At 40.0% G+C, this 13,364-nt stretch overlaps 2 protein-coding genes across 2 annotated transcripts in view; one reads left to right on the top strand and one right to left on the bottom strand.

The window, feature by feature from the left end:
• LOC135201991 (hepatic lectin-like) overlaps positions 1 to 13,364 on the bottom strand; it is a 120,696-nt gene that overhangs the window by 99,594 nt on the left and 7,738 nt on the right. The gene's annotated exons all lie outside the window — the stretch shown is intronic.
• On the top strand, positions 4,783 to 12,542 carry LOC135201964 (perlucin-like). Its single transcript, XM_064231244.1, has 5 exons — positions 4,783 to 4,876; positions 7,483 to 7,654; positions 8,194 to 8,322; positions 10,113 to 10,286; positions 11,678 to 12,542. Exons 2-5 carry the CDS (start codon positions 7,483 to 7,485, stop codon positions 11,911 to 11,913), a joined length of 711 nt encoding a protein of 236 aa, XP_064087314.1. The 5' UTR covers positions 4,783 to 4,876; the 3' UTR covers positions 11,914 to 12,542.

Below are 13,364 nucleotides of genomic sequence, written 5' to 3'. Positions count from 1 at the left end.
ATGAACTACCCAACACAACGAACAAAGGCTGGAAACAGAGAGAGAGAGAGAGAGAGAGAGAGAGAGAGAGAGAGAGAGAGATAGAGAGAGAGAGAGAGAGAGAGAGAGGAGAGAGAGAGAGTTTTCCAATAAAGGGGCCTCATTCACTTGTAGAGGGATCTCTTAAAGACGATGTTTACTTTCGTCTGAGACGAATCAGTAACAGCTTGTGCAAGGACATACTGTCTATTCATATTGCAACGAAATGAATTCATGTTTTATCAATATTTGGATCCTGTATTTTAAAGAGCGCTCGCTCTCAAGTTATAAGTGGAAATCCCATCCTTCTGCCTTGCTTACTTATAAGAGAAGCAATGGGAGTTCGCATGTCACTTATTGCAGACTATTAAAGCAACAGTGGAGGTGCGAAGGTAAAGGGTCGGGTTTCTTCCAGATTTCTGCCAGGTTCCAGAATAAAGATTTGCAGGAAAACACTTGCTAACAGATGTATAATACGAGAAATGAATATAAAATGCATCAGTGCTCGTTTTCGTTACCTGCGCTACTTACAGAGATAAATATATGTTTTGAGCAGCTAATTTACATTGTATAAAGAGTTTTCCTTTTGTTTTTCATACGCAATATTCATTGACCTGTTTCCCTCCCTTATTTTTATGTACGTTCCATTTTCATTTTCAATTCCATTCTCTTTCAGTTTTATTCCCATCCCTCTCTCTCTCTCTCTCTCTCTCTCTCTCTCTCTCTCTCTCTCTTCTATTTTCATAATTTTGTCTTTCTCAGATTTTAACTGATCTGTATATCAAGTCCCTCATTTTAACTGTACAAATAATACCCTCCACTCTTTCTAAAGTGAACTAATCTCTCTCTTAGCTGAAATGTCTACAAAAACGAAGGAGGTCAATAAACTAAAAGCCATGTGTTCAGAGCCATCATCTTTAATGTTGAGACATCGTGACGTGTTTCCCAAATAACGGTCGCTTCTGCCATCAGAAAAACTCGCGTAAGACCAGAGAATTGAAAATGGACTTGCTTTCGAAAAGTCCCTTCTCCCTCTGTAATTTAAATTGTTCGTAACTAACATTCCTTTTGAAATAACAAGAAAACAGTTGATCCGATTTCAATATTCGAACTTGGAGTGAAAAAAACTCTCATCCCTTACCGATATAATGGTGGAAATGATAAATTCTCATATCTCCGAGTGCTAATTCCCTACATCTGAGAAAGTGGCTATTGTTTAACAGGTATTACAAAGTGCAGTTGACTATCATGATCTAGTTTCAAAGAGGCATTTTTCGAATTCATCTTTTATCTCCAAAATGCTACAATATGCATTTTTAGAACAATTCATTAGTCATTTAGAGAGTGTAAATGCTTTGCCGGATACTCGGTCAGCTTATAGACGATTATACACTACAGAGGCTGCTATATGCTCCTTTGTAAATGATGTATTAAAAAAATGATGGATGAAGAGAAGTGTGCTATTTTGGTCTTGCTCGATCTCAGTGCTGCTTGCCATGCAATTGTGCATGGACTCCTAAATGATTTGCAGTCCAATGCCATTACTGAAAAAACTTTTGAGTATTTAAAAGACTACCTATGTGACAGACAAACATGCTGTGTACAGCTGGGAACTCCTACTCATTTCATGAAACACTAAGGGGTGGAGTACCCCAAGGTAGTGTATTAGGTCAAATCTTATTTTGTATTTATCAAACTTTATTGTCAAACATACTACAGGTTCATGGGTTGAAGTTCAAGCTATTTCCTGATGAACCCAATATTATTTCTACTCAAACAACAATAAAGTTACAAATGAAAATCTAAATGATGATCTTACCAGTGTTAAGGAATGGATGACAGTCATGCAGTTAAATTTAATTGGAAAAGAAATCTATACTGGTAGGGATGAGAAACAGTTTCAGAAACCTTGATGATCGACAGCTAAATATAAATAGTATTGCAATTAGAATTGCTGACAAAGTACGTGATTTAGGTGTACTATTGGACTGCAGTTTGTCGCTTAGAGCTCAAATAAAAATGTTGCAAGGGTTACTAGCCGTCATCTTACATATATTGCTTTTGTTAAGAAATATCTTGATGGGTGATCTATAAAAAAGAAAAAAAAAATTGAAATTAATTGTGTTATAAATGTAGTGGGACTGCTGCTGCGATGCTATGCATCATAATTTGCTCAAGATGCAACATAAGATGCTGAGAAATATCCTAAATAGAGTGGCAAGATTAATGAAGGGTGTTGCACTTCGTGACAGGATTAACCCTATACTGTTTGAGTTGCCCTTTCACTGCCTCTCTGTCAAGGCTAGAATAATGTTTGAGGTGCGTGTAATGATTCGTCTAGCCATCACAACTGAAGTCCAGAATATCTGAAATATTTGCTGCGTGTAATGCAGCCTAAGAATGGAGTCAACACAAGGCACAGTTGCAGATGGTCGTAAGTTATAGGAGACAAGATGCAATTCGAATGTTGATTTTAGAACCTTTCAACTTGCAGCTTCCAGAGTTTACAATAAACTCCCACTTGAAATCAGGGGGAATGAAAGCATCAAGGCTTTCAAGATAAAATGAATGATTTTCCTATTACTCCAAGTGTTATGGCAGTGTGGATTTGACAGTTAATATGGCGAACGGCGTTTGTATTATCATTGTGAGTATGCGGGTCTCGCATAGCGCCTCCGGCGGAGCGGGACCTCAAGAAGAAAAAGGTAGAAATAGCAAACAGTGAACAGATCAAAAGAAACGAACGAGAAGGAAAAGAAGAAGACCCTAACCACAAACTGGTATTCACCTCACAGACTCAAAAATGAATGAAACTACGTCCTCCGAAAAACAAAACATCCAAAACCATCCTTTCCGTTACTATAAACCTTCGAATTGTAGATGTTATTTTAAGCGCTGATTCGGGATGAGAGACGCTCAAAATTCATGATACAGACCTGTCTTTCTTTCTCGAAGTTTTCATTGATTCATATCCTGCCCTAGCTGTTATTATCCAGTTTTTTCGCTCTACATTTTTTCACGTCTCTCTCTCTCTTCATATCTCTATCAGTCTCTGACTCTTTCTCTGTCTTTTCTTCTCTCTCTATCTTTCTCTATTCATATCACTATCTGGCTCTCACTCTATCTCTGTCTTCCCCTCTCCTTGGCTGTTTGTGTGTGTGTGTGTGTGTGTCTGTCTGTCTCGCTTCATATCTCTATCTGTCTCTGACTTTCACTATCTGGCTCTCACTCTATCGCTGTCTTCCCCTCTCCTTGGCTGTTTGTCTGTGCGTGTGTGTGTGTGTCTCTGTCTCTCTTCATATCTCTATCTGTTTCTGTCTTCCCTTCTCTCTCTTTTCAGATCTCTCTCTCTCTCTCCTTATCAAAGTCAACAGACTGACGAGAGAGGGAGGCCCTGGAGGGCCATAAAGCAATGTGACGTCAGAGGCCAGGAGCTCAATAGGGGGAGAAATAAGGAAAGGAGTGTCCTGACCCACTTACGTTTCAGGCCTAAAACACCCACTCACTATTGCACGCGCAGTCAGCCCACACTTGAACGCGCGTGCGTACGAATTCCATTAAGAGAGAGAGAGAGAGAGAGAAACCTGAAGTCAGACATATAAGGCTAGTTATAATTTAGGAACTTGTGTCACCAATTTCCTTGTTCTCATTGTATCGGTAATGAGACCTCTGTCTAACTAAAACATTTACCACTATTCTACCACTTCCATTACTATAGCTCCATCGAACACTACTACTCATGGGATGCGTGCAACTTTTCCTAGCACTTCCTCCACTTCTATTACCGACACCTCACAGAGCGCTTTTTGGACCCCTTCTCCATATACTTCAGGCCCTGGGACTTCGTTCCAAAGTCCTTTATTTGCACTGAAATAGATAAAATTTCACGGAGTTTAAAAAAAAAAAAGCCTTTCATTCAATCCGTTGTTTGACAAACTTTGATTGCAAAAAAATCTCAGAATGAGTGAGATTTGAAATCTACATTTCTGTTGCGTTTCCAGAAATCTGCCACTTTTTGCCTATGAAGATGGCTAAGTATTAGAAGACCCCAATACCAAGGTCTTTTTCTCCTTGGGCTGAATTTTAATCTTTATATTTCTAATCTTGTTTTCGATCGCTAGGGTTTTGGTTTTCATTTATTTATTGATTCGAACACGTGAGAAGTTTGAGAAACACAGAGGGTCCCCTCACTAACGAAGACAGCGTTTGCATTTACATACGTAATGTCTTGTTTGTTTATTAAAGAAATATCACACTCGCTTGTAAATGAGAGAAGACAAGACGATGGACGGCTGTTGCTTTGAGGATTGGAATGTCAAGGGGCATGAGATTTTTTTTTTTTCCTCGTGAGAGGCTAGTTTAATGGACACCTCTCCCATCCTGTGAGAGGCGCAGCATCAGTCAAAGCCACATATACAGGACGCCCGGAGACAGATAAGAGACGCAAGGGAGAAGACGCTGAGGATTTCTAAAGGCCCTGTTGTTGTTGGTGAAGGGCCACTAGCAGCAGCAGCGGCAGGAGCATGAATGACTCCTTGAAAACTTTTATCGAGTGTGACCTTCGGGGACTCTGAGACTGGAGGCCGATCTCCCCCACACTTCAACCACCGAGAGACCAGGCAGGCAGTCCTGAGAGGAGCCACAGTGTACTCTACTCTGTAGCAGTGTGAGGGGCGTGTTCTGATTCGGTGGCTGTTGGTAAGTGGGCCGTCCGTGGTCCTTTTTGTCACAGCGCTTCTGTGCTTGAATGTTCGAATAAGTTGTCTTGGCGGCCGGGATTCTTTCAGTCAGTCAGAAGGAGAACAGAACCGGGGAGTATGAAACTATCAGAAATTCAGGAAGACGGTGGAAGACTTACGTAAAAAGGCATTAATGTTCATTCCAGATGTTTTCTATCACCAGAACACATGGGAGTTTGCTACTCATTCAGGCACAACTTTTTCTGCTCTTTTTCAAAAACACGATATATATATATATATATATATATAGATATATATATATATATATATATATTATATATATATATATATATATATAGTATATACTATATATAATTTGTGCATGTGTGTGTGCAATGTGCTAACTTTCCCGTTTTAATCGTGTATTTAAGCAACTTGGGTACCCATTACATAGCTGGGATGCATCACAGTTGACTAACTACCAGGTGCACAATTTGTCAATGGGTCCATTAGGTGCACAATGGGATTCACTGGAACGTACCTAATTCCCTCCGCTTCGCCCGAAAATCGAACTCCAATCACCAACCAAAGGAAAAATGTGACAGTTGATAGAGACGAAGCCTTTTCCTGGTATACTGAGAGTGACGACAACAACAAACTGTGAGAAGGGTTGAATTATAACCGAGAGCAACAGCAGCAAACTGCGTGAAAATAATAAAATCTGATGTGAAAGCGATAACACGGAATGGAGAAAAATGTGAGCTCTGACAGGAAGCGACAACAAGCCGAGAAAACGATTAAGATAGCTGAAAGCGACAACAAACCCAGAAAACGGTTAAGATGCTACTGATAGTGACAACAACAATCCAAGAAAACAGCTAAGATAACTGAAAATAACGATTAAGATCTGGTTGACAGCGACAACAGCAAACCAAAAAAAGGTTTAGATCTGATCGACAGTGGCATAGGCAAACTGAAAGAACGGTTTAAGAGCTTCCTGAGAGTGCCAATGGCACTCTGGAAGAAATCTTAAGGTCTGCCTAGCAATGACAACAGCACTCTGGAAAAAAACCTTAGGTCTGCCTGACAGTGACAACAGCACTGCAAAAAAAAACTTAAGGTCTGCCTGACAGTGTCAACGGTACTCTGGAAGAAATCTTAAGGTCTGCCTGACAGTGCCAACGGTACTCTGGAAGAAATCTCAAGGTCTGCCTGACAGTGACAACAGCACTCTGGAAAAAAAACACCTTAGGTCTGCCTGACAGTGACAACAGCACTGCAAAAAAAACTTAAGGTCTGCCTGACAGTGCCAACGGCACTCTGGAAGAAATCTTAAGGTCTGCCTGACGAGTGTACACCACGCACTCTGGAACAATCACTTAGGTCTCCCTGGACAGTGACAACAGTACTCTGGAAAAAACTTAAGGTCTGCCTGACAGTGCCAACGGCACTCTGGAAGAAATCTTAAGGTCTGCCTGACAGTGACAACAGCACTCTGCAAAAAACTTAAGGTCTGCCTGACAGTGACAACTGCAAACTGGAAAAAAAAGTTAAGATCTGACTGAGAGCGACAACAAAATATAAAAAGGTTAAGATCTGACTGAAAGCGACACCAAAGGATAAGAAGGTTACGATCTGTGAAAACGACATCAAAGGATAAAAAGGTTAGGATTTGTGAAAGCAACAACAAAAGATAAAAAGGTTAAGATCTGACTGAAATCGACTTCAGAGGATAAAAAGGTTAGGATCTATGAAAGCAACAACAAAAGATAAAAAGATTAAGATCTGACCAAAGGCGACAACAAAAGATAAAAAAAGTTAAGATCTGTCTGAAAGTGACAACAAAAGAGAGATAGGTTAAGATCTGACTGAAAGCATCGACCACAAAATGAGAAAATAAGGTTACGATCTGGTCCCACTGAGAAGTTAGCGACTGGAAACCTCTCATCAAAGTCTGGAAAGTTTGGATCACATAAGTTACAATCATTATTTTCACCCTCGCCTGGAAGGCGTGAGGAGTGAATGAGTTGTGGTTGTGTCAGGGGTCTTCCCTTCTTCATCTGGAGTCAGCTTTGGATTCCTACGGCGTCAGGGCATAAACGAACGAACTTCATTTTCACGGCGTTCCTCTCTTCAGAACTGGAACGGTCTTTAAAGAGTTAGCAATGACAATATAATATATCCACTATAAAATAACTCCTTTTTTTTTTTTTTTTTTTTTTTTTTTTGTTTTTTTTTTTTTTTTTTTTTTTTTTTTTTTTTTGCATGTTGATAGCTCACGTAAAACGTTTTCTCTTGTTTTTTATTTTTTGCTTTTGTAAATGTTCCTGCTCACATTGCAGCTCACATAGCCAGCAAAATTCTCGGGGCAAGAGCAACATCTCGTGAACTCAATAAAAAATCTCATTCTTTACTTACGGTTCGGACAGTAACCCTGAATTTGCAAAACCTTGTCAGTATTATGAAATACGCTCCGTAATGTCCAGTCCATTAACAAGCCTGACCCCATAATACCTGATTTTTATATCTGGCACGAGTCATGTGCTGTGAGCGGTGGTTTCGTGTTAATGACATTTGTTAGTATGGCAACAGGTGATATACAATTAAATCAATCAAGCACTCAATCCGCCGTAGGACGAGTTCCATGTGGCTAAGCATGCGTTTTGGAACATCTATTTATCTATCTATCTATTTATTCATTTATTTCAGTTTTGATAAGGAGACAAATCACTGCGACGAGAGAAGGGAGTCAGAAACTCATCATGAAATACTCTTTTTCTCTCAGATGATCGGAGACAAAATGCGGCTGCTACACATCGTGGTGGTGTCTGTGGTGGCCCACGGCCTCTTGCTGCTCAAACGCGTCAACGGGGAAACATCTCCTAGGGACGTGGAGAGGGCGCTTGAGGAGGCGCTCAAACACATCAGGGGCCTGACCTCCAGTGCCGAGAAGCCAGGTGAGAGAGAGAGAGAGAGAGAGAGAGAGAGAGAGAGAGAGAGAGAGAGAGAGAGAATGCGTGGATTCCACCCGATTCATTAGGGCTGATGGAAAGTGAATATATTTTTCGGCCTACTTAATATCTTGGTCTACTGGCAATGCTCAAAAACTACTGAATAAATGTGCCAATTGCACTGGAAAAATCCGGTGTCTACTTATTCCTTGAGTTGCAAAGAGACTGATTCACTTTCGGTAATTCGTCCTTACCATAATGACGCATCAAATAATATCGGAACTTCCAGTTAAAATGAAGGGATTTGAGCAATGCTATCAAAGCGTGATACCTCTTCACATAAATGAAAGTCCTACAAAGAACCAACGGGCATCAAATACAAGGGTAAAAGGGGAGAGGGAGGGTAGTGGGAACAGCTGTAAAAAAAAAAATTAGAATTAATAAAAGACAATGAGCAGTTAAACCGTCAACGTCTAAGAAAAGTGTGAGGTGCTAGGCACTTATAGGTGGATGTGCATATGTGTAATAGACCCCCCGTCTTTCAGATATATCGGAGGCAACTCTTAATCTAACGGTAGCTATACAAGATCTAACGTCTGCAGTCATGAATAATACAGAGATGATTGCTACTGCACTGGGAGACAGAGAACCTTTCAGCGGCGACCAGTTGCCAGGTGAGTTATACAATATTCAGTCCAATGTATAAAAAAGAAAGAATAAACTCAAAGTACGTGCATCTGAGGGTTGCACTGTGAGAACCTAAATGAGATATATACGAATTCCCTTAGTATTCTTACATATAAAATACACAAGTGAACTATACAATAGATAAGCAGTATATATATATGCATATTTACTTGAAAAGTGTTTATGTAGCCATCAGATATACACTGTTCCCTTTTCTTGAGCATCCATCGCTTTCTCAGGAAGATTGTCCTGTTCCTCCTTATAACTGAAGGTTTCTTTCCGTCAACGTCAATAACCTTAATTAAGAGGCTGTGGTTTCCGTCTACTTCGGTTAGCATTTTCTAATGTTTTATATTTTATACCGAAATTACTTGTTTTATTTGGTACAGTCTCTCCTCTGCCATGTATCGTTACTCATTAAAAGAGAGAGAGAGAGAGAGAGAGAGAGAGAGAGAGAGAGAGAGAGAATTCTAGTTTGTTTGTATGGTGTTATTTACGTTGCATGGAACAAGTTGTTAGGCAGCAACGGGACCAGCGGCTTTACGTGACCTCCGAACCACGTCGAGAGTGAACTTCTGTCACCAGAAATACACATCTCTCACACCTCAATTGCCCGAGAATCGTACTCGCGGCCAACGAGGTGGCACGCCAACACCATACCGACCACGCCACTGAGGGGCTCTAGAGAGAATTCTTTAAATATCATTGGTATTGTTCCCGTAAAGCCTAAAGTTTATGGATATTGTACGATAAGGCATCAAGTATTGGTTCCGGCGTGAATATCAACTTAATAAAATGCAGAAATAATCATACGAAGTCGCAATCTCTCGGAGCGTTCAAGCACGTAAACCGAATCACCGGTCATCATCCGATGACGCTTTAAAACGCACAAAGGATCATGAATGATTCATGAAAATCAATGATCACGAGAGCGAGGAAGGAAAGGAAATCAGGATAAGCCATGGTGTTGGTCCTTGGTGAACCAAGAGAGAGGAAACTCTTCTCCCCGTCCGATATTGCTCAGCAAAATCTACCGTGGAATGCGGTTGGTCATCAGGAGATTCCCTCCTGTCATTGATGCTGATGATGGGGCAGGTTTGCCCAGCTATTTGCCTGATCAGTTCAGATTCACCCGTTCTCTGCTATTCGATGTTCATGTGATAGGGCTCTCCATATTGCCGGTAACCGGAGCTCTGTTAAATATCTCAAGAAGTATTCATAGAGACCAGTGAGATTCGCGTTTATTTTGGAAATACGGCAGACTTAAAGAGGGCGGTGGGCGAGATGAGATGAGATCAAAGCAGTTGTGTTCAGTTGCTGAAATGGAACGGTCGGTAATACGTCTCTGAAATGGGTCAATCCCAGCGACATCACCGACCTCTTATTATCTGTAGCAGCGTCACCACCAGATAATTGAATGATTGATGTCGCTTTGCATACTCAGTGGGACTTTGGATATATTTTCTAGAATGTCACCAAAGTGGATGATAGTTCAGTTCACATGCAGATATATCTGTCAGATTCCGATCATTTTACTAGAAGAGAAATACACCCATCCTCACCATGATGAAGTCATGTTTGTTAGGGCGAATAGCTTCTATTAGTCACTCTCTTCAATTCCTGGAACTGAAATGGACAACATTACCTCCTACGTTTTCCATTTCGAGAAACTTTTCGCTTTGCCTCAACTATACAAATTCATGGGTATTTGAGAAGTCTTTACTCAAATTGGTTAGGGGTCCTTTCCAAGAAATAAAACTTTGTTTTTGCCTTCCAGGGAGGACGAAATGTGAACCGCCTTTCTTCCCCTTGAGATCAGAATGTTTCTACGTCAACAGATACAAGCTTGTTTCGTGGGCTGAAGCCCGCGAATTCTGTAAGGGTCTGGGTGGTGACCTCGCTGTGCCCAATGATGTCAACACTTTGAGGGCAACGCTACTGGACAAATTCCGTAAGTTTTTGGTGGACCGGCAGTCTTGCGTTGTTTAAGATGAGTCAGTGAATGACCTGAAAGTCCTCTTGACGCTGAATGGTATTTGAAGCGAGTTATGTGGAGAAACTGACTAAACGTCGTGAAGTTTTAGTTTAAACTTCGCCCTCGTGATTGAAGAATACAGCTCATTACAGTTAAATGTATGACAGATCATAAATCCAGTCTGAAACAGTCACACAAGCACCAAGATATCTTCCCATGATATCCCGTCAAGCTATGAACTTTATATGGAATGAAACAGAATCATGTTCATTTCTTGGCAAATGTTGGAATTACTCAGGTGCTACAATTCTATTGAAATATGAATGGGGTTTATCTGCACTCAGGAATCTAGGAATCATGTTTGTTGCTGGTAGAAGTTATCCCTTTATCTGTTTTCACAAAGCTTAGTCAAACGACTCAATAAGTCAGGATGAATTTAGGGATTCAGTACATATCAAAGTCTAGTTTATTTTTCATAAATATTCATTTCTGTATTTTGACCTGCATTTTAAACCTAATCACTCATACACACTGCTTAATCAATTTCAGTTGAATGTGATTAGTCAGTATCAGGCGGTTTTACAGAATCACGATGTCTCGAACTGAATCGAAACTTTCATATACATATATTGTTGAGAAAGCTTGAGAATCAAGTTGGGTCGAAATTCAAAGATCATTTGATCATTACTGATGGGTCCCTTAGTACCTACTGACATCAAAGCTACTTCATTTCGCGGAATTTGCAGGTTACTGGTTTGTGTGGCATGGACCACTGGACTCGGGCAACAACGCAGACGGAATTTGCAGAATAAGCTCATAATATGAAAATTCACTTTGGTTATGCGTGTCTCTCTTCTTCAATCAGTTGTTGCCAGTTTTATTATATACAATTAGTAAGATACACTGTGTTGAAATTTTATAACGTTCTTATGAACAAAATGATTACATCATAATAATGTCTCTTCACGATTTTTTTTATTTCGATTTCTTTTTAGATAAAAAAAAAAACATTTTTGGAGCTGATGACAAATAGATATTGCAGCGACATCTTACGGATATCAATCAGTCAGTCAGCTAATGGAACGAATCAGTTCCAATACTTCTATATTGATATAAATTATGAACATTCAGAACATGATTCTGTTCATCTTCTGTGTTAACCTCTATGATTTATCTAATAATCCTTCTATTGACATTCTCTCTTGCCTTTCTGATACAGTAGCAGTATTCCATTATTAATGACTCATCATTAATAATGGAATACTTTTGATTGCAGAATCACGTGTTCCAATCTCGTCCAGCTGTGATCCTTATCATGATGACTGACCTTAACTATCCCCTTTGTTACTTCTGTTCTTCTTCGGCAGCTGAGGATCAGTACAAGTCCTTCTGGATCGGAGCCAAGGAATCAGGCTCCGAGGGCTCGTGGGTGTGGGTCTCGACGAAGCCCTTCCAGGCCAAGGACTGGGCTACGGGACAACCCGACGGCGGGAACGAAAACTGCGTCATCCTGAGTCGCGACGATTACCCGCCCCTTCACGACAGCCCTTGCTACCTCAACACTCTCTTCATCTGCGAGAGGGTCCTGCGACTTCAGCAGTGAGCGAATGGAGTACGCCGTGGGGGCTTTCAGGGGGCGGAGGAAGGTTTTGCGGGGGTCATGGTGCAGGAGGAAGAGAGGAATCGTAGCGGCATACAGGAGAAAGGATGCTTCACAGCAGGAGAAAAAAGGAGGATCTCGAGATGAGTGAACTCTTCCACACAGGAAGTCCAGGGAACGAGCAGAAATGTAGAAGAATGATAATATGCTTTTTGTTTTGTGCCTGTTACTGTATACATGTTGAGTCACTGTTTAACTTAGTATATTTCTCCGCAATGTATTCAAGCTATTCTCTATGTTCACGCCAGTTTATGGCTCCTGAAAGTCAGGAGGAAATCTATTCACATTAAGACTATGAGAAGCTGTAAAATGAGTTCGCGAGATTTCGCCATTACAAAGTGCCTGCGCAACTGCTTATTGTTTGTGAACATCTTTGTTCAAACTTGAAATTTCCCTCACTAAAAATGTCAAAAACTGCTTGCAACTCTGCTTTAGTAACTTTTATAACGTCTTCACGTTTATCAACTGTGCCTTGCTATGTCCATTAGTCTATGGTCATTTGAGAGAAAAGATACACACACATGTAACACACACACACACACACACACATATATATATAAATATATATATATATATATATATATATATATATATAATATATATATATATATGTGTGTGTGTGTGTGTGTGTGTGTGTGTGTGTGTATGATTATATTTAGCTATTTCATTTCTCTCATTATACCTTCAATATATTTAAGCACAAACTAAGACTTAGGCCAATATCCCAACAAGATATGACATAGTTCTTTATTGATAAGTTGCTTCAAATTTTGATGCCAATGTTCTTTAATAAGTCATCAGCCAGTAAACAACAGATAATAGTGGAATTTGGACTAGGTGGGCTGTACTTGACCTATGAATGTCCAGAAATGCCTTAATTATAAGATAAAACAGACTGCCTTCTTTATTTCACTTTTACCAAACATTATGAGAAAAGCTTCAGGGCGCAGAATGAAAATCAACGCGTTGAGTATTGACGCTATCTCAGTTGCTGATGTTGTCCAAATGGACCTAAAGCCGACTCGTGACGTCATTCGAACCGTAGATCATTTCCCCTGTCATGGGATTTGTCTATTGTTCCTGTTGAATGTATTGTATACAATTCCCTGCAAACAGCCTCTGTCTGCCGCGGAACTCGGATAAAGCTCTCTTGAATGTGCCTTGCGTCTCTTCATGGAAACAGCCCTCCCTGCACATCACAAGCGAAAATTCTGATTATCTATCCACTGCTGCTCACCTTCTTTGTTTTGCATTTAAAACTGTATATATATATATATCATATATATAGTATATATACATATATATATATATATATATATATATATATATATATATGTATATATATATATAATATATGTGATATATATATACTGTTTCTAAACATACACATACAC

The sequence above is a fragment of the Macrobrachium nipponense genome, chromosome 23 (assembly GCF_015104395.2).
Source record: "Macrobrachium nipponense isolate FS-2020 chromosome 23, ASM1510439v2, whole genome shotgun sequence".
NCBI lineage: Eukaryota > Metazoa > Arthropoda > Malacostraca > Decapoda > Palaemonidae > Macrobrachium > Macrobrachium nipponense.
Note: the sequence above shows the minus strand (reverse complement) of the source record. Positions and strands in the feature narration are given on the sequence as shown.

What these genes read in the sequence shown, in the direction of transcription:
- LOC135201964 (XM_064231244.1), top strand. Translation starts at nt 7,483, where the DNA reads ATGATCGGAGACAAAATGCGGCTGCTACACATCGTGGTGGTGTCTGTG. An exon ending in CTCCAGTGCCGAGAAGCCAG is followed by an intron (nt 7,655 to 8,193) that starts GTGAGAGAGAGA and finishes CCCGTCTTTCAG; the next exon opens with ATATATCGGAGGCAACTCTT. An exon ending in AACGCTACTGGACAAATTCC is followed by an intron (nt 10,287 to 11,677) that starts GTAAGTTTTTGG and finishes CTTCTTCGGCAG; the next exon opens with CTGAGGATCAGTACAAGTCC.